Source organism: Aspergillus karnatakaensis (genome assembly GCF_047715665.1).
Source record: "Aspergillus karnatakaensis strain CBS 102800 unplaced genomic scaffold BJY04scaffold_3, whole genome shotgun sequence".
Taxonomy (NCBI): domain Eukaryota; kingdom Fungi; phylum Ascomycota; class Eurotiomycetes; order Eurotiales; family Aspergillaceae; genus Aspergillus; species Aspergillus karnatakaensis.
The window spans coordinates 591,146-616,229 of NW_027395715.1; the positions used below are offsets into that span (position 1 = coordinate 591,146).

The 25,084-nt window shown below is 52.0% G+C and overlaps 4 protein-coding genes across 4 annotated transcripts; 2 read left to right on the top strand and 2 right to left on the bottom strand.

The window, feature by feature from the left end:
* Positions 1–714: 714 nt before the first annotated feature.
* Positions 715–15,164, bottom strand: sidC (nonribosomal siderophore peptide synthase SidC; the record flags this gene model as incomplete). Its single annotated transcript, XM_073714870.1, has 3 exons — positions 715–8,680; positions 8,747–14,565; positions 14,613–15,164. The coding sequence occupies 3 exons, from the start codon at positions 15,162–15,164 to the stop codon at positions 715–717; spliced, it is 14,337 nt and encodes a 4,778-aa protein (XP_073576443.1).
* A 1,857-nt stretch (positions 15,165–17,021) lies between these two features.
* sidI (putative long-chain-fatty-acid-CoA ligase) lies at positions 17,022–19,397 on the top strand. Its single transcript, XM_073718840.1, has 5 exons — positions 17,022–17,678; positions 17,748–18,045; positions 18,109–18,488; positions 18,577–18,906; positions 18,994–19,397. Exons 1-5 carry the CDS (start codon positions 17,273–17,275, stop codon positions 19,335–19,337), a joined length of 1,758 nt encoding a protein of 585 aa, XP_073576444.1. The 5' UTR covers positions 17,022–17,272; the 3' UTR covers positions 19,338–19,397.
* A 478-nt stretch (positions 19,398–19,875) lies between these two features.
* On the bottom strand, positions 19,876–21,434 carry BJY04DRAFT_178050 (GNAT family N-acetyltransferase). The gene is made up of 2 exons (XM_073709680.1): positions 20,355–21,434; positions 19,876–20,306 (listed from the first exon to the last, which is right to left on the bottom strand). Exons 1-2 carry the CDS (start codon positions 21,321–21,323, stop codon positions 19,944–19,946), a joined length of 1,332 nt encoding a protein of 443 aa, XP_073576445.1. The 5' UTR covers positions 21,324–21,434; the 3' UTR covers positions 19,876–19,943.
* A 1,851-nt stretch (positions 21,435–23,285) lies between these two features.
* Positions 23,286–25,028, top strand: BJY04DRAFT_75920 (NADP-dependent oxidoreductase domain-containing protein). Its single transcript, XM_073721012.1, has 6 exons — positions 23,286–23,758; positions 23,804–23,826; positions 23,879–23,945; positions 23,994–24,081; positions 24,135–24,689; positions 24,746–25,028. The coding sequence occupies exons 1-6, from the start codon at positions 23,676–23,678 to the stop codon at positions 24,968–24,970; spliced, it is 1,041 nt and encodes a 346-aa protein (XP_073576446.1). The 5' UTR covers positions 23,286–23,675; the 3' UTR covers positions 24,971–25,028.
* Positions 25,029–25,084: the final 56 nt, after the last annotated feature.

The following is a 25,084-nucleotide window of genomic DNA, read 5'->3' on the forward strand; positions in this document are numbered from 1 at the left end:
AGCGAGTGAGATCCTTGCGGACAGAGGTGTCGTTCTGGGTAGTTGGCGTGTAGGAAAGGATGTGCAGGAGGTTAGCATGTGGCTTGTCAAAGAAGCCTTGAAGGAGTCGAAGTCCGCTTCTGAGAAGAAGGAGAAGGAGAAGGAAAAGGAGAAGATGGATAGCAGGGGACGAGAGAGGGAGTGGGAACGGTGATTTGTGACTCCATGGCTTTTATGACTTAGATATCACTTTTCTAAGCCTTACTAGGGCTTAGCCACATGTCTACCGGGATTACAGACCCGATATGCCGGATGCTGGTTTCATGACCTGATACTCTATGTATATACCATTACCATTACCACGGCATTGTCTAAGTAATATGATAGCCACCGTGTATATCTAATCGGAAGGAGTTCTGATTAACTGGATAGACATACCTGTGAGAGGGACGGAGTATTTGTGCGTGTTTCTCAGCGGCCAAGAAGCCCTAGCCCTGGTGGAAAAGCCTTGGTTACCTAATTGCTATGATATACTCTTATAGAAACGTAATTCATCACAACGATAACACCAAGTCTTTAAGTGATAGAGCTAGAAATTATATTGCTCCACTGATTACAGACATGCACAACCTTTGAGCAAAAACCACAAAAACCACAAGAAACAAAAGTAATTCAATCAACCAATCAATCTCTATAAACGCAAATCAATCAAACGACGTTAATTAGAGTCACAGCTCATGCAGAACAGAGAACAGAAATAACACCCTCAATCTCCGCAGAAATCTCATCAATAAAGACTAGCCCCTCAGTCTCGTCTAGAACGCCCCCTTCAATCCGCACGCCGAAACTAATAGAGTCTGTTTCCGTGTTGGGGGCTATATCGATGAAGACATTTGTGTTGGGGAGGTATGTTGTGTCGAGGTCTGAGATTGATGTCTTTTGCTCATCATCAGCTGAGGATGAGGGAGAGGTAGAAGTAGAAGTAGGAGAGGTAGTTGGAGGGATGAAGTCCGTCGGGACGCCGATAGGGAGGGGCTTGAAGAAGGACCCATTATCATCATTGTTTTCGTTCTCCTTTTGCTTGGTGTCTTGTGTCCAGAGGAGATTCACCCATGTGTTGAACAGCGGCTCCGGTTTTCGTTGTCCAGGCTGGCTAAGGGTAGGGTTAATCCAGCGCAAGATATCGCGAAGCGAACTCTGCTCGTAGGAGACCCTATCCGCGAGGGCTTTCTGGATAGCTTTTGCTTGCACTTTGAGTTGTTGCACTGTGTCCTTTCCTTCTGTTCTGATTTCATGTTCGTTTTCAGCGTCAGGCTCAGCGAGGGCATTCCGCACGACGAACGGCGTGACGTTCAAGCATGGCCCTGCCAGATTCTCAATCCCATCGATTGGTGCCGAGCGGCCGGTTTGGTATAATCCCATCATTGGATCCTTGATGCCTGTGCGGCGGGAAATGCACCGGGCCACCGAGAGGAGAATGAGTGTTTGTAGGCTGAGGCCTGCGGTGCGGGCTGTGGATTCGAGGGCTGAGAGGTTGTGGAGTTTTGACCAGGCAGGAATAAAGAGGTGCTCCTGTGTTGTAGGCGACTTTTCAACGTCGGATGTGGGCTCGGTGGATTTGGATTTGGGGCTGTGCATGATTGTTGGTGTTGCGGGGGAGAGGGATGAAGTCCAGTATGCTTTCTCGTCTAGCTCTCCGAGAGAGCGGAGAGAGGACTCGACAAAGGAGGGGAAGGTGAGCTTCTCTTTCTCTTTCTCTGGAGCTGTTTCGTGACCCTGGTAGAGACTTGCTAGGTTCGAGACGAGCATCGGCATACTCCATGCGTCGTAGAGAGCATGATTGATGAAGATCAGGATACCGTCTTGGTCGGATGCCTTGAGGAGGCGGAGTCTGATGGGCGGTTTGTGGAGGGTTGAAGGGTAAAGGGCTTCTTCGTGGGCTTGTTTCTTTGCGAGGTTGGTAAGGCTAGTCGTCGATTCGATGGTTCTGAATGTGTTTGAGTCCATTGGTGGTTCTTTGAGAATAACCTGTATAGCCTCGGAGGGTGAGGTTGTTGTGAAAACGGTGCGTAGGACAGGTTGTTGTTGACGGAGCCTGAACCATGCATCTTCAAGCTTGTTACTATCGATCCGTTCATGGGTCGAGAAAGCCCAGGCCGGCTCGAACAGTTTTCTATCCGATTTCAACCAGCTGGCAAGGTGGTGGAGTTGGCCGGGGAGACAGGGGAGGATTGTCTCGACAGAGGTCTTGTCCAGGTCTAGCTTGTTCAGCACGTCTTGCTCGACACTCTCGTAGTCCTTGATGAGAGGGGCTTGAGATGATTGTCCAGTAGCAGCTACCGATTGGACACGGCCACTTATCCCTCGAAGAGTGTTACCTTGAAGGATGTCACCAACACCAACCTTGAGACCCTTCCCTCGACAGATTGAGGCAATGCGTATAGCTGACAATGAGTCGAGGCCGAGATTGAAGATACTCGTGCTCGGTTTGATATCTTCGATCGGAATACCTGTAACCCCTGATAGCACCGTCTGGATGATAGCCTCATGCTCAGGCGCATCCCCCTCAGAATTGACCACTTCTCCCTTAGATGGGCTCATTTTCAGTGGCAGCTCTCCAAGCCCGCCTGGCACGCTCGTTACTCCCCTCGTCGGAGACTCTACCACGTCCCTAAAAACCCCTTCAAACGCTTCCACAAACCTCTCCAGACCGTCTGCATCCATATACACCGGGTTGCAATTAACCGTAACCACAATACCGTCTTTCGTCTGATCAACCTCAACATTGAGCTTATACTCCGCATCGACAACATAGCTATCGTCTTCGTAGGGCGTCCAGATATCCTGACTATCCAGGATACTCCCTTCCAATGCAGCACTCTTCTGAAACACAAACAGCGAATCAAAAAGCTGGCTAATGGCCAACTGTCCATTTTGCCGGAGATTATTCTGAATAGCCCTAAGCGGCGCATGCTGGTGCTCTTGTGCCTCGGTATTATGTTTTTGAATTCGCTGCGCAAGGGCCCGGTTACTCAGGAAATTCGGCTCGAATGTTACTCTCTGCGCGACGGTATTGAAGAGTGGTCCCAGAGTTTGGTCTGCGTCGGCATGTGGAAGGTTCCGTCCTGCTAGGACCTGGCCAAATACAACATCGCGTTTTCCGAGGAGAGTTGCGTAGACCTTTGCGTAGGAGAGTAAGGCTACCGATTGGACTGTCACGGACATTTCTTTGCAAGCTGTTGTAATGAGCTTTAGGTCGAGGGGTAGTTTGTGTGTGGTCGAGAGCATTTTAGGGGATGGTAGGGGGCTGCTGAGGGGTGGGAGTTCGGCGCTTTCGTACTCTTCTAGAGTCTCGGTCCAGAACTGGGTGGATTTCTCTTGATTGCTGTGAATGTAGGGGACCATTGAGGAGAATTGGGGACGGGAGGGTGGAGACTGGCCATCATAGACTGTTGCGAGGTCTTCGAAGATAAAGGGAAGGGAGGCGCCGTCGTATAGAGAGTGGTGCAGGATTATGACGAGGATTCGGGTTTCTTGTTGATGGACCAGGACGACACGGAGAGGAGCAGTGTGGAATGACCTCTCTTCGTTGAATGTAAAGAGGGACGTAACCTCGGATAGAACATTTGCAGTCGGATCAACGGTGATTTCGGTCCATTCGAACGGCGGGTTGGAGTGAACAGCTCCAAACCAGGAGTCCCCGAGGTCTTGGATCAGATGGAAAGAAGTTCGTAGGATCTCGTTCGCCTGTATCACTTTGCCGAGAGCATTCTTCAGCCTGTCGATATCTACCGACTCACTCAGGCGGATAGGATGAGGGTTGACGTAGACCTTCCCGCTAGAACTGATAGTCTGCGTGATCATTCCCGACTGCAGGGGGGTACATTCGAACATTGACGTTATTGCATCTTGATCACCCAGCAGAGGAACATGCCTCCCATAGACATCAACACTGATGATATCCGGCTTATCCTCTTTGACTCCATTGACCTGGGTTTCAGAGGATGATCCATCAACATGTCTGGCCAGTGCACCAACACAAGAAAAGCGCATAACATCCGAAGAAGAAGCCTTAAGCCCTTCCTCACGCAGCTTCCGAGCAAATTGGATAGCAGTCACCGAATCAATACCCAGACTCAGGAATGATGCTCCCTTAGTGACGGCTTCAAGACTCAACTCGCAGAATTTCGATGTGAGCTCTCGAATCTTTGTTTCGGTTGCAGACCATGTTGATTCATCCCACTGTTGGGCAGATAAACGTGACCCTGAAGTCTGTGACTGTGCAAGATTGAAGCTATCCAGGGGTAATGCTGCACCAGAGACAAGCTCGGATATAATCCCGTTCATCTTCTGTACAAAATCCTCCCCATCTTGCTGGCTGCCGAAAGCCGGGGAGAAAATACACTCCAGCTGCACCGTATCTGCAGAATCATCTGTCTGGACCTCCAAGGCAAGGGGGTACTCGGACGGCATATGACTGTCTGGTTCTCGGAACAGCTTGTGATTTGGAGGTGCTGCAGTTCTGATATATGAGAACAAACAATCGAAAAGCGGAGTTTCGGATTTCAGCCACTGCTGAATCTTTCGCAAGGATGTATGCTGGAAATCGAGAGACCTCGCAGTTGATCTTTGCACAGCCTCGATAATCTCGGCAACGCTGTTCAATTCGTTGGTGTTCAGACGGCCTGGAATGGTGGTGATGCAGGGTAGGAGTACGGTCTCTGCTCCTGGAGCAGAGATCGTTCGTCCGGAGAGGACTAGCCCATATGTTACATCTGTTGATCCCACGTAGTCGGCCAGAAGCAGGGCAAAGATAGCTTGCATCAAGTTCGGGACGGTTGTCTGGTGTTTTGCTGAACAAGTCTCGAGGTCCGAGAGTTTAGCGTTGAGGCTGTGTCGAAGAGAGGTGGTCTTCCTCGTTATTTCGCCTTCTGATCGAAATAGAGTAGGGCTGCACCCAGACAAGGTTTGCACCCAATGTTTCTTGGCCTCTTCGGCGTCTTGAAGAGAGACATTCTTAAGGAAATCGGAAGGTGAGCCTCTCTCGATGACATGATTGCCTTCGTAACGTGCAGTCACGTCTTCGAGCATCATGGCAAAAGACTCGCCGTCGTACAGCGCGTGGTGAATTGAGATGAATAGCGCCAGAGGATCATTCCCTGTTGAAGACCTCGCAAGATGCAACCGCACCGGAGGCAACACAGAGATATTCGCAATAGTAGCCTGCGATATTTGTGCCTGGCCTTGTTTCTGTTCTTCGATAGCGTCCTCCAAATCACTGTACTCCAACTCAGTCCACTGGATGGCATAAGAGTCTTTCCTGAAGATAACCTGCGCAATCTCCTTCTCCAACGACACAAATCCGGTCCTCAAAATTGCGTGCTCGTTCGTCATAGTCTGCCACGCCTCCTTGAGCTTTATGGGATCAACACCATCTCCCAGCTGCAATGTAACATGGTTAACATACAGCTGATCGTCATCACTGTTGATAGACCGAGCAACCAAGCCCTCCTGTAGCGGGAGGCATGGCCAGACGGCTTCCACACCAGAAGTTTCAGCACCCTGAGACACACTCTTGCGGTACTGATCCTCTAAATCCTTGCACCTCTGCAGAAACTCAGACGCTCCAGGCTCAGAAGACGTATTCGCAGACCTCGGCAGCCGCGCAAGCTGCTCCACAACCGGATTGCTCATGACGAGCGCCACAGTCGCCGCGTACCCAATATTCCTCAGACGAATAGACAGCCCTATAGCGCTTAGACTGTCAAGTCCGATCTCAAAGATATTCGTCAACGGGCCGAAGCTCGTCGAGTCCGCTGAGACAACATGGCAGATCTCGTTGACGACAGCCTCTTCTTCAATCGTCATCTCTCTCTGAGACAACCCACCATCCACCGCACTCGCACTATTTCCTTGAAGAACGACCTGCAGCGGAAGCTCCCCAAACAACCTCTGCAACTCCTTCATATCCGCCTTCCCGGACAACGCAGCGACCGGAATCGCCGTGACCGGCAATATCAACTCCGGAACCATATAAGCTGGTAACTTCCTCCTGCAAACCTCCTGCAACTCCCTCCCCAGCGTCGCAAAATCCGAGAACAGGAACGAGACATCCTCTACCTTCCTCCCACGTGGCGTCCTCGATACAAACGAAAGAAGCTGCACCTTGGCAAGACCCGGGTGCTTCGCGACTGTCGTCACAACATCAATAGCCACACGCGAAGACGCACGCAAGACTTCCGAAACCTCACCGAGTTCCAACCGCTGGCCACGAATCTTGGTTTGGTCGTCGCCACGGCCAAGATACTCAACCGAGTCATCGGCCATCAGCCGCCCGATATCACCGGTGCGATACATCTTCACTCCGTCGGGGAGTGTAAGGAATCCCATCGCATCAGGACGGTTAAGATAGCCCCTCGCAACGAGATCACCGCTGAAACATAATTCGCCTGTTTGTCCTCTCAGTGCGTACTCCATTGTTCCGGGGATCAGGACATGCGCAGTACAAGCTGTCAACGGGGGTCCAATGTTCCTTAGATTGGTGTGTTTGTTGATATGTGCAAATGTACACCCGATCGTGACTTCCGTCGGGCCGTAGGCATTTACGATGGCGACGCCAGGCGCCGATGCCCACGTGTCGAGGACTTTCTGCGTTATTTTCTCGCCGCCGACTGTTATGAAGCGGAGCTTAGGACACTGTTCCGGGGTGATATTTGCCTGGTCGACTAGCGAGGGCACGAAACTCGCATGCGTGATGTCCCACTTCGAGAGCGTTGTTCCGATGTCGTCTAGGATCATTGGTCTGGGTGCCGTAACAGTGGCCATGCCATGGCGCCAGGGGAAGAACATCTCGAGGAGATGCGGGTCGAAGGCGCGGTTTGCTTGTGCGAGGTAGCGGCCTTCGCCGCGGAGGTGGAGTGTGTCTGGTGCGATACGGCAGGCGAACTCAGAGATGGATTCGATAAAGGAGGAGAGGTTTGCGCGGGTAACCATCACGCCTTTAGGTTTGCCTGTTGAGCCGGAGGTGAAGAGAAGGTAGGAGGTGTCATCCGGATCGGAGGCGTAATCGTGATTCTCGCAAGAGAACTCAGCGATGGTCTTCTGAAGATTAGGGCTATCGATGCATTCCACTCGACAGCCGTCAGGGACACCTGAGAAACCCGACGATAGCGCAGTCTCAGTAAAGACAATAGGAGCGTTACCATCCTCGAGTAAGAACCTCTTCCGGTCCGCAGGGAGGCTTTCATCAATGGGAAGGTACGTATTCCCCGACTTGAAGATTCCAATGATAATCGGGTAAGAGGCCAGCGTCCTGCCTGCACAAACGCCGATGATTCTGTTCCTATACTCGAATGATGCGAGATACGCAGCCACGCGGTTCGCTTCAGCGTTCAGCTCGCCGTAGCTCATGGCCTCTTTCACGATGCCCTCCGGTGAGATACTGCTCGCAACCTCGACGGCTGTCCAGTCAGGGTGACTGCCAGCATACTTCTCAAGCCAGAAAGTGGGAGCTTGATATATTGAGCTCGCAACCTCTTCACTGACCTCTCTATTCGACAGAGACCGTAGGTGCGATGGAAGTCGACTGACAAGACCCGCAAACGTCTCGTCCGGTGACTCCAGCATCGAGCTAATAAGCCCATCGATCTGCCGAACAAACAGCTGCAAATGCTCTGGGCTGAATATCCGACTGTCGCTTGACGCCTCTAAAGTAATACTCCCGTCTGCGTTCTGGAAAACATTCATAGCCATGGGATGTTCAACATGCAACCCAACTTGATCCTCAAGCTCTTGCCATAGTTCTGGCAAGCTGTGACCTGACGACTGGTTTGCTGCGTGGAAGTTAAACACGGCTGGGTACAAAGGCTCGCCTCTTGGTCTGTTCAATGCCTTCCGGACATCACGAGCATGAATGTGCCGATCTTTCCAGGACTGCACTGATATCCCATGTTGCTCTAGCAGGACTTCCCTTACACTCCCCTTCGGGTGGAAAGGAATCGGCACAACGGATATTAAGGGTCCCACGGTACCTTCAAGCGAAGGGTCCAGGACTCGATCGGACAGTGTTTCCGCGAAGACAGTCGCTGGCAAACCAAGGTAGGACAGCGAGACGTATGCCCACGCAGCTCGGATGATAGAGGCTATGGACTGCAAACCCAGTGTAGCTACAGCAGCCTGTAGTGATGTGGCTTGTGCTGTTATAGGGATTGCTTCAGAGATCAAACGGTACTCCGGCTTGACGCCTGGTGGTAGCCGTTTCCCAGTGAGGTCCGGCCAGACCGGGACGTCCAGCTCGGCAAAGCTCTTGAGCTCCGATTTCCAGAAGGTGTTCGCTTGCATGTACTTTTTCTCGTCTCCGAGAACAACCGAGAGCGCGTCGCTAAGCTGCCCGCGCAGAGGAGGCTTGTAAGTATAAGCAGACCGCACATCATCCATGATGAATCCTAAAGACGGCTCATCGTGAACAGAATGATGCACAGTAAATACCATGACACGCTCGCTCTCCTTATCAAGAACCGTAACCGCCCACGGGGGCTGTCTGAAATAATCCTTCTGGTGACTCGTCATGATACTCTCAACTCGGTTAGCGAATACATTGCTCCACTCATCCTCACTGCACTTATAGTATTCCCAATCCAAAGCCGGCAGCTTATAGACCAGCTGGAGAATTGAAAAGTTTAACGTCTCGCTTGAATTTTGGCTGCGTATTTCAGCGACCGGGATAAAGCCCGTCCTCAGTGCCTCGGTCTTTTGGCATACTGCAAACCAGGCTTGTCGCAGTCGGGATATATCCACTGACCGGTCGAGTTTAAAGAAGTGGTTGCTCCAGTACATGTTGTAGGTGCCCATTGTCTCGGTGAGCAAGCTTTCCTGCAGTGACGTGGCACGGATCGTCGTGAACTCCTCGGATATTTTGCCAGATACAGGAGGATGCCATATCTCATTGAAGGCGTTGACGTCGAATTTCGGGGTACTCGCCAGGTCGGTTTCCCCTGAAGATCTAGCGAGCTTGATAAGATCGTTCACCGTGATGCAACCAAGGACATCAATAACAGACAAGCCATATCCAGCTTCCTTGAGTCGAAAAGCCAGCCGCGTAGCGCGAAGAGAATCAACACCTAAACTCCTCAACCTGTTCGACTTGGTAATAGCCGATGGCTCGACATTCACCAAGCCAGCCACAATCTCAATGACCTTGCGAGCAACAGACCTGGCCTCCTCACTCTCATCCTCAAGCTCACTGCCGAGCTCTTCTGGATTGACATCCCTCTCCCAAGCATCAATGTCAATAGTCTCATACGCACTCTGCAACGCCCGGCGATCCACCTTCGCGCTCGGCGTCTTCGGAATCCCCCTAACCACAAGATACACAGAGGGAATCATATTCTCTGGCAGCACCTTGCGCGCCTGGACACTCGCAGCACGGGCAATGTCCTTTCCAGCATCACCAAGCACCAACAAACCACTCTCACCCTTACCATCAACCCCAGTATCTACCGCAGCAGCGCCCGGCGCAGAAAGGAACGCAACAACAACCTTCGTCGGCCGATCCCTCCTGCCGAGCACCATCGTCTCAACCCCCTCAACACCACCATGACACCCCCTCAACGCAAAACTAATCTCACTCAACTCAATCCTAATGCCACCCAGCTTCACAAGATCATCCACCCTGGTCACATACTCCAGCGACCCATCAGCCAGCATCCTCACCAGATCCCCGGTATAGTAAACCCTCTGCTCGACCTCCTCATTCCACACATACTTGGCATCCGTAACATCCTGCTGATTCAAGTACCCCGGTGAAAGCTGCGGCCCGCCAAGCGCCAACTCGCCAATGGCATTCTTCATAACCACGCGGTGATCTTTCATCACAAAGACAGAGACACTCTTCATCGGCCACCCGATATTCGCGCTCTTGATGGATTTGTGCTCGTTCCCGAATTCCCGGATCGTGCTGACGACTGTGACTTCTGCGGGGCCGTAGGTGTTGAATGCGCGCATGTCACTCCCCCAGTCGTCTGCGACGGGCTGGGTGAGTTTTTCGCCGATCATCGTGATGACTTTCAAGGTCTTGCAGGTTTCTCTGGGGACGCCGGCTGCAAAGGCCGGTGTGAGATGTGCGTGGGTTGCGTTGGTGGTGTTTGCGAGTTTGGGGAATGATTCGAGCATGATCTCGCGCGTTCCGGAGATCAGGACTCCGCCTACGCCCCACGTGTAGAAGATATCTTGGATGGAGACGTCGAAGGTGTATTGCGAGAACTGCAGGCAGCGAATGGGTGTTCCGTCGGGGTTGCCGGGGATGTCTTGTTGGAGGGAGGTCATGCTGGAGACTGCGGCGGAGTGTGTTATGGGTACGCCCTTGGGGGCGCCTGTTGTGCCGCTGGTCCAGATTAGGTATGCGGTGTTGTTTGGGGTGGCGCGGTGTTTGGTGGGCCGGCGCGTTTTACTGTCGATAGAACTGCTGGTGAACTGGCTTACATCGATTATCTTGACTCCAGTTGGAACCGCGCCATCAGGTTGTGCACTATCTAGATCCGAGACAAGGAGGATTCCAGCGCTTGTTCGAGCAATGAGATCATGTCGGCGTTGTATGGGAGACAAGGTATCAATGGGGCACCAAGCGCCTCCGGCTTTGAGAATACCAAGAATAGCAACATATAAAGCTGGGCTCTTCTCAATGCAGATGGGGACTGAAGCATCGGTCAAGTCTCCACGGATTTGCAGTAGATGCTCGGCAAGATCATCGGCCATGGCGTTAAGCTGTGCATATGTCCAGGACACATTTCCCGGGTTGTCACTGTTGTCCAAATCAGCCTTGAATATGAGTGCGAGGTCGTCCGAATGGGATGCAGCGTGTTCCTCAAATTGAGACTGCAGTAGGGCTCCTTCGCTGACTTCGGGTGCAGTCACTGGGTCTTGGTTAGCGGTTGATTTGAGCTCGGGCCGAGATTGTGTCAAAGCATGCTCGAAACTACCGTCTGGCTGCTCAAGGATATACTTGACAATATCATCCATCTGTCGTAACATGATCTCGGCCCCAGCGGCGTCAAGCTTTGTGTCAAATGTAGCACGCAGCGTCAATGAGAGGTCGGGCTCAGGAACGATCTCAATCATGACCGAGAAGTCATTCGCCATGGCAGGATGGCTGACCGATGACCATATATCAGACGACTCAGGATCAGCGCCAAAATCCTGGTACGCGAGGACTGTGTCGTATGGGAGTTGGCCCTCTGCAACTACGACGGATCCTAGCCGAGGCTGTAGATACGCCAGCGCTTTAGCATTTGAGGAAGATAAGTAGCGAGCGACTGATGAGTTAGTTGCGCATCCTGACTTGGCTTTCAGCTGTTGGAGAGAGAGCCTTTGAGGGGTAATGGTGAATGTCGGGCCAATACACTCCTGAGAATGCTGATCGAGTCTCCCAGAGACCACGCTGCCCATTACAACGTCCTGATCTGGGGTCCCCGTGTAGCTGAGCAAGACAGCGCCCCATGCCGCCTGCAGCACAGATAGTGGCGTTGATCCAATGCTCTTTGATATTTTCTTAAGTGTTGCATTGGTGAAACTCGATTTGAGCTCAACATAGTTGGTGCTCTTCTGCGAAGGTGGCCGGTGCGGAGTGACGGATGGAAACTTGACAAGCGTATAGCCGTGCAAGTAGTCTTTCCAGAAAGAAGATGTCGTAGCATGATCTGCCCTGAAATGGTGCTGGACAATGTGTCGCAGTGATGTCCGCTGTGGAAGAGCTTGACCAGAGTATGCCGAAGACACATCTTGTAGCAATAGCTGCAGAGATCCGCCATCGAAAATACCATGGAACATGCTGAGAACCAGGAAAGAGCGGTTTGACGTGTTGACAAGCGACAAGTTCCACGGTGGCTTGTCCAAACTGATAGCCTGTTCAGCACCGCGCAGAGCTTCCTCGATAACATCTTGTTCGGAAGTGCTCTCATTAGGGTTCGTGTACAGAGCCCACTCCTCATGAGGAACACTCTCGGGGGTCGTAATGCACTGAGCAAAAGGAGCCATCTCATCATCCACAATACAGAAAACTGTTCGGAAGGAGTCATAATGCGAGACAACCTCATTCCAAGCTTCCTTGAGTTTCTCAAGATGCACAAAAGGTTCGATGGGAAGAACGGAGTGGTAGATGTATGTACGCTTTGCATACGAGTCGTCCTCCACACTGCGCAGGAAGCTATTCAGCATCCCGGACTGGGTCGCGGTTGTTGGTAAACAATCCTCGATAGACTCGAGTGAGACATTCAAATGTTCTGCGCAACGAGTACGAGTCCGGTCGCTGAACGCCGCGAGGCTGGATTTGAGGTTGTTCGTGGAGAAACCATTTTGCTCGCCATTCGTGTGGCCATTTTGCTTTGCCCGATGCTCCTGGATGAGAGACACGAGGCCTTGTGCTGTTTGAGATTGGAGCACGTCACTAACAGAGAGGCCATCGATTCGGCTGTCCCTCAACTTCTGGAGAAGTCGCATGGCTCCGAGACTGTCAATACCCAAAGAGTACAAGCCAGTCTCAGGTGTGATGAATGAGGAATCTTCATCGGCCGTCTCGGTAATGAGTCGAATGACCAGTGGTTGCACAGACTGCATGTCTTCATCACCCACACTGTCCCACTCCCCTGCTTGAGTAGTACCAATTATGTTCTCTGGGGTCTCGGCCGTCTGCTCTTGAACAGAAGCGGAGAGAGTTTTGCGGTCAACCTTCCCTGAACTAGAGCGCGGCAGAGAGTCGAAGAACCTGTATATGGACGGACACATCGATGGGATGAGATGCCGCTCAGCATTTTCCCGGGCTTGTCGCACGATACTCTCCTTGCCTGGCCTATCCACACCATTTGCCACGATGCAAGCAACAATTTGCTCGTTTCCCTCTGGCTTGCCGTCTCTCGTAAGAATGGTAACAACAACCTCCGTGACGCCCTGGACAGTCGCAACGACCGACTCGATCTCCCCAAGCTCAACTCGACGCCCGTTGATTTTGACTTGATCCGTGGAGATACGACCCAGGTACTCAATAACCTGAGAGCCATCTTGGTCCCAGACAATGCGTGCCTTATCACCGGTCCGGTAAACCCTTCCAAACTCTGCGCTGTCGACGAACGCCTTGGCGGTTTCTTCAGGGCGGTTCAAATACCCTTTACTGACCTGCGGACCAGCAATCGCCAGTTCACCAACGGTACCAACGGGAACAGCCTTGGGCTCTTGACTGTAGGGGGAAAGAATAAGCATCGCGCTTGTCGGTAGCGGTTTACCGATAATAGAGCCGCGCATGGAACGTTCAAATGGCGCAACGTAGGTACAGTTGATGGCGCCTTCCGTAGGGCCATACGCGTTGACCAGCATCCTCGGCTTTGACGATCCGGTGTCTTCGTTTGAGCTTGTAGACCGGGCAAAGTTGTCAATGACAGTTCGATTCAGCTTCTCTCCCATTGACCATAACGCCTCGAGTGTATGCAGCCTTTCGGGTCGGAGGAGTGATGCGAGACTGGGCGTTGCCATCATAACGGTCGCTCGCACCTCGTTGATGGTGTCTTCTAGGTTGGCGAGTGTGAGCTTTCGATCAGCGGAGCAGAGTGTACCGCCACTGCTCAATGTGACAAAGATCTCCATCAGCGAAGGATCAAAAGATGGGGAGGCAAATTGAAACCAGCGGAAGTCCCCAGGTTTTTTCCCTGGAAGAGGTATGGCTGTGGCGTGAGACGATATCGAACACGATCCGGCTAGATGACTGACTTGTACCCCTTTGGGTTTCCCGGTTGATCCGCTCGTGAAAAGGAGATATGCTGTTTGGTCTTGTTGGATGGGTAAGTTCAGAGAATCGTGAGAAGCTTGTTCCAGAGGAGAGTCGCCCTCCAATTGCTTCCATTTCGAAGCCTCCGCAACATCTACCCAGACAGGCGTTGATTCGTATATTGTACCATCTTTCTTGCGAGTTTCGGACGATGGTTCAGGAGTGTTTCCAAGGATTATCGGGGAATTAATATCACGAAGGATCTCCTGTATCCTCTGAGCAGGGGCATCTTGGGGAACAGGACAAAAAGCATATCCGGCTTTCAAAATACCAAGATACGAAATATACAGCTCTGGTGAAGTCGACATGTTGACAGGAATAATTCGGCCAAATTCTTCTCCGTGATCAGATAAGAATGACCTGAGATTGAGAGCGAGATTGGAGGCCGCCGTATGGAGGGCGGCATATGTTAGAATGCTATGCTTTGCGTGTGACTCTCCTGATCCTAGTGAATGAACAAAATTTAATGCAATGCTATGCGGATTGCGGCGGGCCCAGCCCTCGAAAGCAGAATGCAAGAGGCGTGACTCCGAGGTATAGTTCTCGACGCCACGAGACTGAGCGGTAGGGGGTATCATAGACGGTGGAAAATTCAAAATAGACAATTCAGGATGTGGCACCAGGTTAGAAATGCCTGGTGCGGCTTGTGTGATGTGGGATGAGATCGTTCTTAGCAGCTCATATACGGCCATATGTGGAATCAGGCGTTTGGGGTAGGCGAAGCTGATGTGCAGAGCGCTTCCATTATTGTCGGGCTCGACGAACATAGTAAAGGCCTAAAAGGTCAGTATGTATGAACCTAAAGGAAATATCGTAGTCTTACATCTCCACGAGGAGAAAAGTGTCCTCCATTTTCAGGCTTGACACGGGCTCCCAGCTCAGCGTAGAACTGCACATCCTGGTCGTGATCTGCATCGGTTTCGCGAGACGCAACGGTGATATGATCGCCTTTATCTATAGAAGCGGTAATAAGAGACCACGACTCTGAATCCACAAAAGGCAATCTTTGGAGAGTATAAAAAGCGACATCCTCCAGGCCGGTAAATGCAGCAATGAAACGGGCATATCCACGAATAAGGTGGTCGATCACATTCGGGCCAGAGGTGCATGAGAGCGTGATTCGCTGGCTCCAGCCGACAATCTCCTCCTCGATTGGTCTCTCCACGACGTAAGGATCAACCGTGTCTAATGCCGGTACCTTGGTAACTGGCACAACATCCATCGGTTCTGCAGCATGCAAGCCATTTTGCGGCATCCCATTTGGGTGTTCCTCTTTCTCCTCGTTGTTCAACACGCGTGTGATTCCCTTGGTCACTCGCGAGAGGCCACTAGAGACGTATCTGCGGACAGAACCCGCTAGCTTTCGTTTCCCCATCGCCAGGATGCGCAACTGTGTGAGATCCTGGAGCTCACGAACCTCGAGGCTTGCTCTCGATAAAAATACCCCCAGGCACAGCAAGGAACCACCACGCGTGATGCAGGTACCTTCAAATGATCTCTAATAGCCTCGACCTCATTGGCGGAGGGGGCGAGGGGTACGTCACACAGTGATTGGTTGTGAGGGCGGAGTGGGGGAGACTGGGAGCTGGGCTGATTCTAATAGCAGAAGCACAGACGCAGGCCATGAGGGAGCTCCTTTTGCCTTAATTTACGTGGGATGGAGAGTACTTTTGCGAGGGTTTGTTGTGTGGCGTGGAAGGCGCTCTCGCTGATCCGTTCCAGGTTACAACACGGAACAGGAACAGTCACCTGAGTGCCATGGATGCTCAACGCCGATATCCGGCCGTCTATCTGATTAGATGATCTGATTAGATCTCGCCGGTTTTGTACTGTAATGTACTTTTACCGTCCTGTTTTCATCGTCCGGTGTATGGTCTCGTATCCATGAATCCCATGAGAACACCCTTCACTTGCCAAGGTGCTAGAATGCTGATCCTGTCCGTTACTTTAACAGAGACCCATAATCTAGCAGGCTGAGGAATTTTCTCGCACTTCAAGTCTCAGTGTGTTGCTGTGCGTCTTGGCCCAGCTGCCCTTTTTTCTCTACCACGCAAACAAGTCTCCAACTATGCTTGGGACTGTGTGTAAATAGCTCACAGAGATAAAGCTCCTTCTTCTTGACGTATGAGAGAAATTCCGTCACAATTGCCCCGCCATAGCTTGGCTTGTCGCTGTCGAAGTGCGGGCCGCGATGTCATCAGGATATTATCTGATCCGTGGTGGGGTGCGGCCACCGCAGGCTACGGAGCCAGGTTCCAGAAGGAACGACATGTGTCTACTCTGGGAAGCATTCAAAGTGGAATTAATGTAATACTTATAATACTCAGCGAGCGCCTGTTGCGTCTTCCGAAGCACTGTCAGGGTACTGCTCGCTCACTCTAAGTTCCTTACACGGATATAGGTCTATGGTACTATTCTGTCTGACTGGGGTGACCGAACAGATCGAGCCCTTCAAGTTCATTATGTGCACAGTACTAAATATTTTAGAGAGCTCTGGGTCTTCAAACCACATGCAGGCAGTCTTGCTGCATAACTAGAACCAGCTAAAAGCCGTCCTCGAATTAGGTAGAAAATATGGCAGCGGGCAGCTACGGTTACAAAATACATATCCACAATCGCACGTGGCGGGGATTTTGGATAAGAATTCGCCTTGCAGCCTTGCAGGACTTCATGTCTGGGTCGTGCCACAGATGCTAGAGCTGCAATGCAACAATATATATATCCCTGCATATCACAGCAATACTAAAGCATTTTGTTACTCTTCTGATAGACGGTGGCAACTGAGACTATACATCTAGTATTATACCTATCCGACTACGAATAGCCGAGAAATTGCTCACCAACCCAAGCCTTTTCGTCAACGACGGCCAAAGGTTGCCAAACCACGTCGCTTATCAGATCCAACCCCTGCATGTGGCAGCCAATAGAAAGAACCCTAGCCGCCCCTCCCGAATGCCCAAAGCCAATCAAAACCTCAACTGCAACCCCCACACCACAAAACACCAAACGAAGAAACGCCCAGACCGCCCGCCTGCAGATCTGATATGGATTTTAATCTCATTGCGAGCGTATCCGATATCGTCATGCCGAATTGTGGGTACCGCTGAAAGACATGCCTGCCGCTGAACCTGAAGTCTGCAGCACTGCAGACTGCAGAGTGGGCATGCCGCTGCCAGGGTGCCCACTACTGCATTTTTTTTTTCTTTTCTTCAGCGGCAGAGCAAGCCGGTTTCTGACTCGCTTAAAGTGAGCGAATATGGGCTCTGGAGATGGAGATCGATGTCAATGGCTGGCCTAGTTTCGACTTTCGTTCCGAGGTAGTCTGATTCTGATTCCAGTCCTTTGCTAAGAACCCGCTGCGAACCGGAAGACTGGGCCTGTCTGTATTTAATCGGCCCTGCACCTCCCGAGCCTGCATACCGTGGGGAATTGACTTCACTCAAACCTGCAATTTCGCTGTCCATCACCTGTGACCTTGCCAAAATGGCTGCCGTCCGCCGTCTCCAGCAGACAATCTCCCACCTTCAGGCCCCTGTTGCCCCCCAGCAACTCTCAATTGTGTCTGGCCCTACAGAGCCCGAATTGCTTGATGTCACACTCGGCGAACTGTTGACGCTCCAAAGCCTGCAATATGGCGACTACGAGTGTCTCGTTTTCCCGTGGACTGGGGCGAGATGGACGTATGCGGACTTGAACGACGAGGCGGACCGCGTAGCGCGCGGTATGCTGGCTATGGGAATCAAGAAGGGAGACCGGGTCGGTATCATGGCTGGTAATTGCGAGCAGTATATCTCAATTTTCTTTGCGGCTGCGAGGGTTGGTGCGATTTTGGTTGTTTTGAACAATACCTATACGCCTTCGGAGTTGTACTATGCGTTGAACCATACAGGTATGTCTGCTTCCTAATCAAACTAGGAAGAGAAGCAAAGCTAAAAGCGCCATTGCCATCGCCATCTAGACTGCCGCCTCCTGTTCATGACCCCCCGCATCAACAAGCACAACCTCAAAGAAGTCCTCGAGCACCTGGGCCCGCACCCAAAACAATGTGGCACCTCCAAAGCCCTCGAGGAAATCGTCATCATCCGCGGCGCATACAAGGACTTCACCACATACGCCTCCGTCATCGAGCGCGGCCTGCCCCTTCCCAGCAACGCCCTCCCAGAGCGCGAATCCACCCTCCAGCCCGAAGACGTCTGCAACCTGCAATTCACTAGCGGGTCAACAGGAAACCCCAAAGCCGCTATGCTCACCCATCAGTGCGTCCCACCCCCAAACCCACCTCACCCAATACGCAGATACTAACAAAGATATCTCTAAAGCAACCTAGTAAACAACTCCCGCTTCATCGGCGACCGCATGACCCTCACCTCCTTCGACATCCTCTGCTGCCCACCACCGCTCTTCCACTGCTTCGGGCTGGTCCTCGGGATGCTCGCCGTCGTAACGCACGGATCGAAGATCATCTTCCCCGCCGAGACCTTCGACCCGCTCGCAACACTGCACGCCATCTCCGACGAAAAGTGCACAGCGCTGCACGGCGTGCCGACGATGTTCGAGGCGATCCTGTCCTTCGAAAAACCACCCAACTTCGACTGCAGCAATCTCCGCACGGGGATTATAGCCGGCGCGCCGGTGCCCAGACCGCTGATGAAGAGGTTGTTTGACGAGCTGAACATGCGGGGGTATACTAGTAGCTATGGTGCGTTCCATATCAATCCAAACTCACGATTCACACCTCCCAAACCGAACTGGATTATTCTAACGGAAGGATGAAATGAAATAAACAGGCCTAACAGAAGCATCCCCAACCTGCTTCAACGCCGTACCCACCGACGCGATCGAAACCCGGCTGCAAACAGTCGGGAAAGTAATGCCGCACGCGCGCGCGAAGATCATCGATGCCACCGGCGCCATCGTCCCCGTCGGGCAGCGCGGCGAGCTGTGCATCGCCGGGTACCAGCTGACGAAGGGGTACTGGCACAATCCCGAGAAGACGGCGGAGACGCTTGTGGCGGATGACGAGGGCACGCTGTGGCTGAAGACAGGCGACGAGGCGGTGTTTGATGCGCAGGGACGGTGTAGTATTACGGGGCGGTTCAAGGATATTATTATCCGGGGTGAGTTTTGCTTTTTCTTTTCCTTTCTCTGGTATTTGATTTTATTTTGAAGGGATTGATAACTAATGCAATGAATGAATGTGATAGGAGGCGAGAACATCTACCCGCTTGAAATCGAAGAGCGGCTTTCCGCGCACCCTGCTCTGACACTTGCTTCTGTGATCGGGATCTCGGATGCGAAGTATGGTGAGGTTGTTGGTGCATTTATTTCAATTGCTGAGGGGGGTTCTCGGCCTTCTGATAACGAGTTACGGGATTGGACGCGCGAAACGCTCGGTCGGCATAAGGCGCCGCAGTATTTCTTTGTGTTTGGGGAGGAGGGCGTTGATCGCGAGGTTCCGATTACGGGGAGTGGGAAGGTGAGGAAGGTTGATTTGAGGAATATTGCCAAGGGGGTTTTGGAGAGGAGGCAGGGAGTTGTTACTGCTTAGAGTGTAAGGAGGAATAGTGGAAAAAAGCTGGTATAGGATTGTGGTTTGCTTGTTCGGTATATAGGTTTGATATTTAGGTAGCGATTTGATTTTATACCCTGGCTATATCAAAGATTTACTTTGTTAACGCTCACTGTCTAATACAGAGTCCCATCCTTGTGATACGCCCTGCTGTACCTTGTAACCAACCTGCTGGATGAGGGGCACTGAAAATCTCGGTTCGCGTTGTGTTATCAATCTGATTAGATGATTATCTAATCTGATGGTGGGTCGGGCCACGAAAACGTAAATTACCCGCGTATTATATTGGTAACGGCCGCCAGCGCCCACTCTAGGTTCAGGACGAGTCCCACTACTGAAGCAAACTCAATTGATGCTGCGTCCGGTTTCGGCCGCTGTAACCAATTACTATGCAGTTGGTAATGGGTGTGGACCTGGGTGTCGTGGTGGTGGGGGTGCTGCATCAGATAAAATTCTCCAGCATGCAAGTTTGAGTTGGCTCGCGTTGACTCCACTCTTATGAGAGCTTTTCACATGGCCTGATGTCTTGGATATTAACGAGCGGTACTTTACACAGATTGAGCTATATTTGGTTATAGGTAGAGACTACAGTTTCAAAGCTCGATATGGGTCGCGCTCTAGATGCTCAGAGCCATCAAAGCGGAATGGAGAAATGTGGAAGAATTTCTCCCTGCTGCACTTCACCAGCGCCGATCGCTTGTGCGGGAGGTCAATGAGCTTCTCCAGACTGAACCCTGTAGCGTGATCGTACGCTAACACGGTGAGGTTCGTGAACTCGGGCTCTCCGACGATGTACCCTGTTCGAGGCTCGTCCAGGAACATGTAGTGCATGATGCTGCACCACCATACCATCACACGGTGCTGCCCTCGGAAACGGACGTCGCCGACGAGCGAGTGGCGGCCGCGGTCCCAGTCGTCGGCGTCGTAGTGCGCTCCGATGCTGTTTTCCTAGAAGGGTATCAGCATGTGCGAGATATCGATCCGTGACATACATACCTTGGCCCAGTATATCTGGTGGTAGGAGAAAAATGTGTTGTTGAACTTGGCTAGAACAGCAATCTGATGAGGATCTTCTTCAACCTTCCGAAGGTACTCCCTGTGCTGGTCAAGTGTTCCCGTCTCATTCCACCCTTTAGCTACGCGGGGATCGTTCTGCCAGGTGTGGAACAGTCGCAGATGCTCTTCGTTCCGGTAATCCAAGGCCCATAGCGAAAAGAACTCATCCAGTTGCGGTATATATCGACTGTACATCCGTGACCCTGGGGTTGGCTTGCGCGGTCGAATCGGGTGCAGGGCGTGCACGTTAACGTCGGAGGACTTGGTCGTCAAAGTATGTTGAACGGGATGGACAGGGAAAGCCGTCAAAGGCCGGCGAAGAGAGATATAAATGTCGGCATCGCAGACCCATACCGGTCTGACCCCGAATGGCGACCCAGCGCCTTGCCAGAATGTGCCGCGGTAGACAACCAACTGATCTGAGAAGTTCGATTTCTCCAGGAGACGGCCAGGAGGGGAAGGGGGCGCAGGATGTGATGTTGCAAGCCCGACCGCTTGCAATTCCTTAGCTAGAAGCTCCTTCCCTTCTCCGGAAAGCACTGTCCGGAATATCTCGAACTCGGTGCGCAGGGTAAACAAGGCATGGACTACGTTCCAAATCTGCCCAACCGTCGGCGGCTCCTTTCCTTCCCATCTCCAGTATGTCACCGGGCTTCTTTGCGCCCTTGCCCAAGCAGAATTGTCTCCCTCGCCGGGTGTTGTGTACGGATCGGGTTCTCGTAAATCGGTGAAATGGAGGGAGTCGCGGTGCAGCTGCTCGGGAGGGGGAATGCCGTCGTCAACGCGGGGTGATCGTCGAAGTTGGAGTTTCCGGACGCCGTGCTGGACAGAGACTACCTGCAGTCGATAGGTAGACTTGTATGGCTCAGGCAGGCGAATAAGAGGGAGTTTGTCTGGAAAAGAAGCCATTGGCCTGGGTAGTCAGCAATAGGATGACCAAAGATGTTCTTGAGAGTCGCGCGGCAAGCAGCTGGGCGTAGGTAACGGGGAACGCGTACTTTCCGCTCGTCGCATGGGACCAAGTTGGCCAAACCCTGGGTATTCCACATTGTTCACGATGCTGCACTGTCCATCAGATTGGATCAGCCTCGGCGCATCGTCCCATCACGGCAACTCGTGTTAGGAGAATTGGCGGTGGTAATGTTGAGGTGTGAGGAGGGGTGGTAACGACTGGTATGATGGGCTGTAATCTTACGCCGCTTGGTGAAATTCGAAAACGTTACAGCGGGAGGCCGCTCGGACCTGCTTCGAAACGGCAGGGATCGGCAGCAAGAGGCCTTGATTTCTTGCGCGCTAAACTCGTGTTTCTCGTAATGGAATGCATCCCACACTGCTCCACCAAAAGCTAAACCCTAGCATCAATCCTACACTGTCAGCTCACGCACGTCGCACACAGAGGCGGCATGAAGTCGAGCATCGATCCCCAGGCGCGCACGATGTGGTGTTATCCAAAGAAACATCGGGGATTTGGCAGATGGATCGTGTTACACAGAGTATGCGCACCTGATAGGATCGGAATGACCCGATCACTCATGCAGCTGCAGCTATCTGAACTGGCCAAGGGGTCTGACTTATTGTCTGACTTCCTGAATGGCATGATCGAACTTGCTCTGAACTTTTTGTGCGGAGCAGAAGCTTACTCACAAACATCCACTCTATGTTCCCCTTCGCCGGGTCGAGTTCGTCTTGTAGCTTGGAGGCTACAAGCGTGAACTGTTGCCTACTATTCGACACGTTCGAGTCAAACCTGTCATTATATACCAGAGAGCATAAGAGAGACGCAGTGCGGTCTGTCTAACACAGTATGCACCATCTACCTCTGGCTACCCCCACGGATGGGACCGTATCTGAGCCGTTAAGCTCCGTCCTACTTGCTGGCTAGCTGCTTGCATACCCCATATCAACAAAAGTGAGGCTGGGAGCCTTGTCTGCGTCAACAACCAATCTCTGTTATGTATTTCAAATGGACTTTGGTTCCTTGGACTGCAAACGACGCAAAATTTTGAGATTACACCGCGCCGGCTCTGTTTCGCTTGAGGTGCAGAAGCTATGGCCTTGTGAGATGGGATGATCTTCATTATTGATCCCAAGTGGGAGGTGAAGGATTCTCTGTTAGCAAATTGGAATTACCAGCCTTGTGATTCGTGCACCTCTACCCCTATTATTTACTCTGATGCACGGACTGCTTGGTCGAGTATTACTTGCGTAGGTACAGGCTGCACCCAAGGAGGTGAATCTACCATCCGACCAAGTACATCTCGTCTGTCTTCCATTGAGTGATGCCTTGTCGTGGCGAAGCTCGAAACCGGCCTTTAGCTTGGGGAGTCCATTGATTTCGTGACAACGCCTGCGCAATGGCTTTCCGGTTTTATTTGCTAGGTGAGCCTACAACTACCGCTTGATCCAGGGCCTCATCTTTCGATGGCTCGATGTGAGCTTCATATACAGAAGCGTCTTGGTGTCACTACAGTATCAATCCAAGATAAACGAATTGCCATGCAATCAACAAGCGAACACATCGCAATATACCATGACTGGTATGCTTAAGGCAATGAACTGGACACTATACGAGTACTTTTCACGTCCTTGAGCTACCTTCGCAGTAGGTCTTAGGCATCCGGCGGGACGCCTGTTCATGGCAGAGGCTACTCTGTAGTCGATCGATATGGCGCTATACCTCATGTCCGATCTACATTGCTACCGGAGACGGCTGGTCAGCATTTCGTAGTCTGCTCACTGGAGCTCTTCAAGCGAATGGGCGTGATTATGTTCCTCGTTTGCCCACAGCATGAACCTGAGATTGGACGCCTCAGGCAACCAGCGACTGCGGGGTAGCAATGGTGTCAAAGTACCCCAACATCAACACACCAACCAACATTGCAATTCAGCCTGAAGATCGTTTCAAATCATCCGAAGCTCTAACCTATCGGAGATAGCATCTTTTAAGGCCAGCCAAAGACCCTTATGATAGCTCACGGAGGGAGATCTCCCGAGGCTGTTCCTCTTTCGGACCCCGCATCAGCCATCAGTTACCCCTCCACCAATACCACCTCTTGTTGATCACTCTCGCTTCATTCCTGGTTCCATGTCTCTAGCAAGCCACTGAGAGCTCAACAAAGTTAGGCCCGACGCGCTAGTCGATGGTGTATTTATCATCATTGATGACTGCATCCCCTGCGGGGGATAAATTGGCGGCCTGCCCCTCACGAACTTCCGAGTGAGCAGCTTTTCTTCACAATCAATTGCCATTGCTGCGTCAAAATGTCTAAGGAGGATATGATTTATCGGAGGCTGGGGAACTCTGGCCTCCATGTTTCGGTTATCAGTTTGGGAGGTTGGATTACGTGAGTTGCTTCACTTGATTGATTGTGCGTGACTGACAGTGGTAGATTCGGTGGTGATGTCGCTGATGGTAGGAATTTACGAGCCTTCCTGGAAAGGAGAATGGGTATTGACAAGAGCAGATGCCACCGAAGCATGCATGAAACAGGCCTACGACCTCGGAATCAACTTCTTCGACACAGCAGAGGGGTACGTCCACCCACCGGGTACCCAACTCAACTAACGAGCCTACTCCAGCTACGCGGGCGGAAAGTCCGAGGTTGTCATGGGCCAGGTCATCAAGAACCAAGGCTGGAAGAGAAATGATATCGTCATCAGCACCAAGGTAAACTACACCTCCAGCTAGGTATTCTTCCCCTCTAACTCCTACACCCATAGGTCAACTTCGGTCGCGCCCACGGCACAATCCACGTAAACAACGTCGGCCTTTCCCGAAAGCACATTATCGAAGGCACAAAAGCCTCCCTCGAGCGCCTGCAGCTCGAATACGTCGACATCATCTACGCCCACCGTCCCGACCGCCTCACGCCCATGGAAGAGGTCGTCCGCGCCTTCAACTGGGTTATCGAGAAGGGCTGGGCGTTCTACTGGGGTACGTCGGAGTGGTCTGCTGATGAGATCACCGAGGCTGCTGGGATTGCCAAGTCGCTCGGCCTTATCGGACCGATCGTCGAGCAGCCGCTGTACAACATGCTTGACCGGGAGAAGGTCGAAGGGCAGTTCCAGAGACTGTATGACCGTGTTGGTCTTGGCCTTACCGTGTTCTCGCCGTTGAAGGGCGGTCGGTTGACTGGAAAATACAACGACGCGCTTGAGAAGCCGCCACCAGGCTCGCGGTTCGCCGATAGCAAGGACCAGTACTCTGCGTCTATCCGTGAGAAATGGCAGAGCGAGGAGCAGGTTAAGATTATTAAGCAGCTGCAGGGTGTTAAGGTATGATACTCCCACAACTATCCATTAAGACCATGCACTAACCTAAATGCTTATAGTCCATTGCCGACAAACTCGGCGTCAAGCAAGCCCACCTCGCACTCGCATGGGCAATCAAGAACGAAAACGTCAGCTCCGTCATCACGGGCGCTTCCCGCCCCGAGCAAATCGTCGACAACGTCGAGAGTCTCAAGGTCCTCCCTAAGCTCACCCCGGAAGTCCTGGCTGAGATCGACGAGGTCTTGGGTAACAAGCCTGCTGTAGACCAAGTCCGGTTTGGCTGAGCTAGACATTAGATTTTAAGACGTAGACAAATATAAGACTTTGCCTATATTCCTGCCATAAGATACAATTATAACCGATGCTTTCAATGCACAGAAACCTGATATAGACAAAAC

Excerpts from the sequence above, each read along its gene's own strand:
- BJY04DRAFT_178050 (XM_073709680.1), bottom strand. The coding sequence starts at position 21,323 with ATGGCTTCTTTTCCAGACAAACTCCCTCTTATTCGCCTGCCTGAGCCA. Across the intron at positions 20,307-20,354 it reads ACCAGATATACTGGGCCAAG|GAAAACAGCATCGGAGCGCA; the intron begins GTATGTATGTCA and ends ATACCCTTCTAG.
- sidI (XM_073718840.1), top strand. The coding sequence starts at position 17,273 with ATGGCTGCCGTCCGCCGTCTCCAGCAGACAATCTCCCACCTTCAGGCC. Across the intron at positions 17,679-17,747 it reads CTATGCGTTGAACCATACAG|ACTGCCGCCTCCTGTTCATG; the intron begins GTATGTCTGCTT and ends ATCGCCATCTAG. Across the intron at positions 18,489-18,576 it reads GGGGTATACTAGTAGCTATG|GCCTAACAGAAGCATCCCCA; the intron begins GTGCGTTCCATA and ends TGAAATAAACAG.
- BJY04DRAFT_75920 (XM_073721012.1), top strand. The coding sequence starts at position 23,676 with ATGTCTAAGGAGGATATGATTTATCGGAGGCTGGGGAACTCTGGCCTC. Across the intron at positions 23,827-23,878 it reads CGGTGGTGATGTCGCTGATG|ATGCCACCGAAGCATGCATG; the intron begins GTAGGAATTTAC and ends TGACAAGAGCAG. Across the intron at positions 23,946-23,993 it reads TTCTTCGACACAGCAGAGGG|CTACGCGGGCGGAAAGTCCG; the intron begins GTACGTCCACCC and ends AGCCTACTCCAG.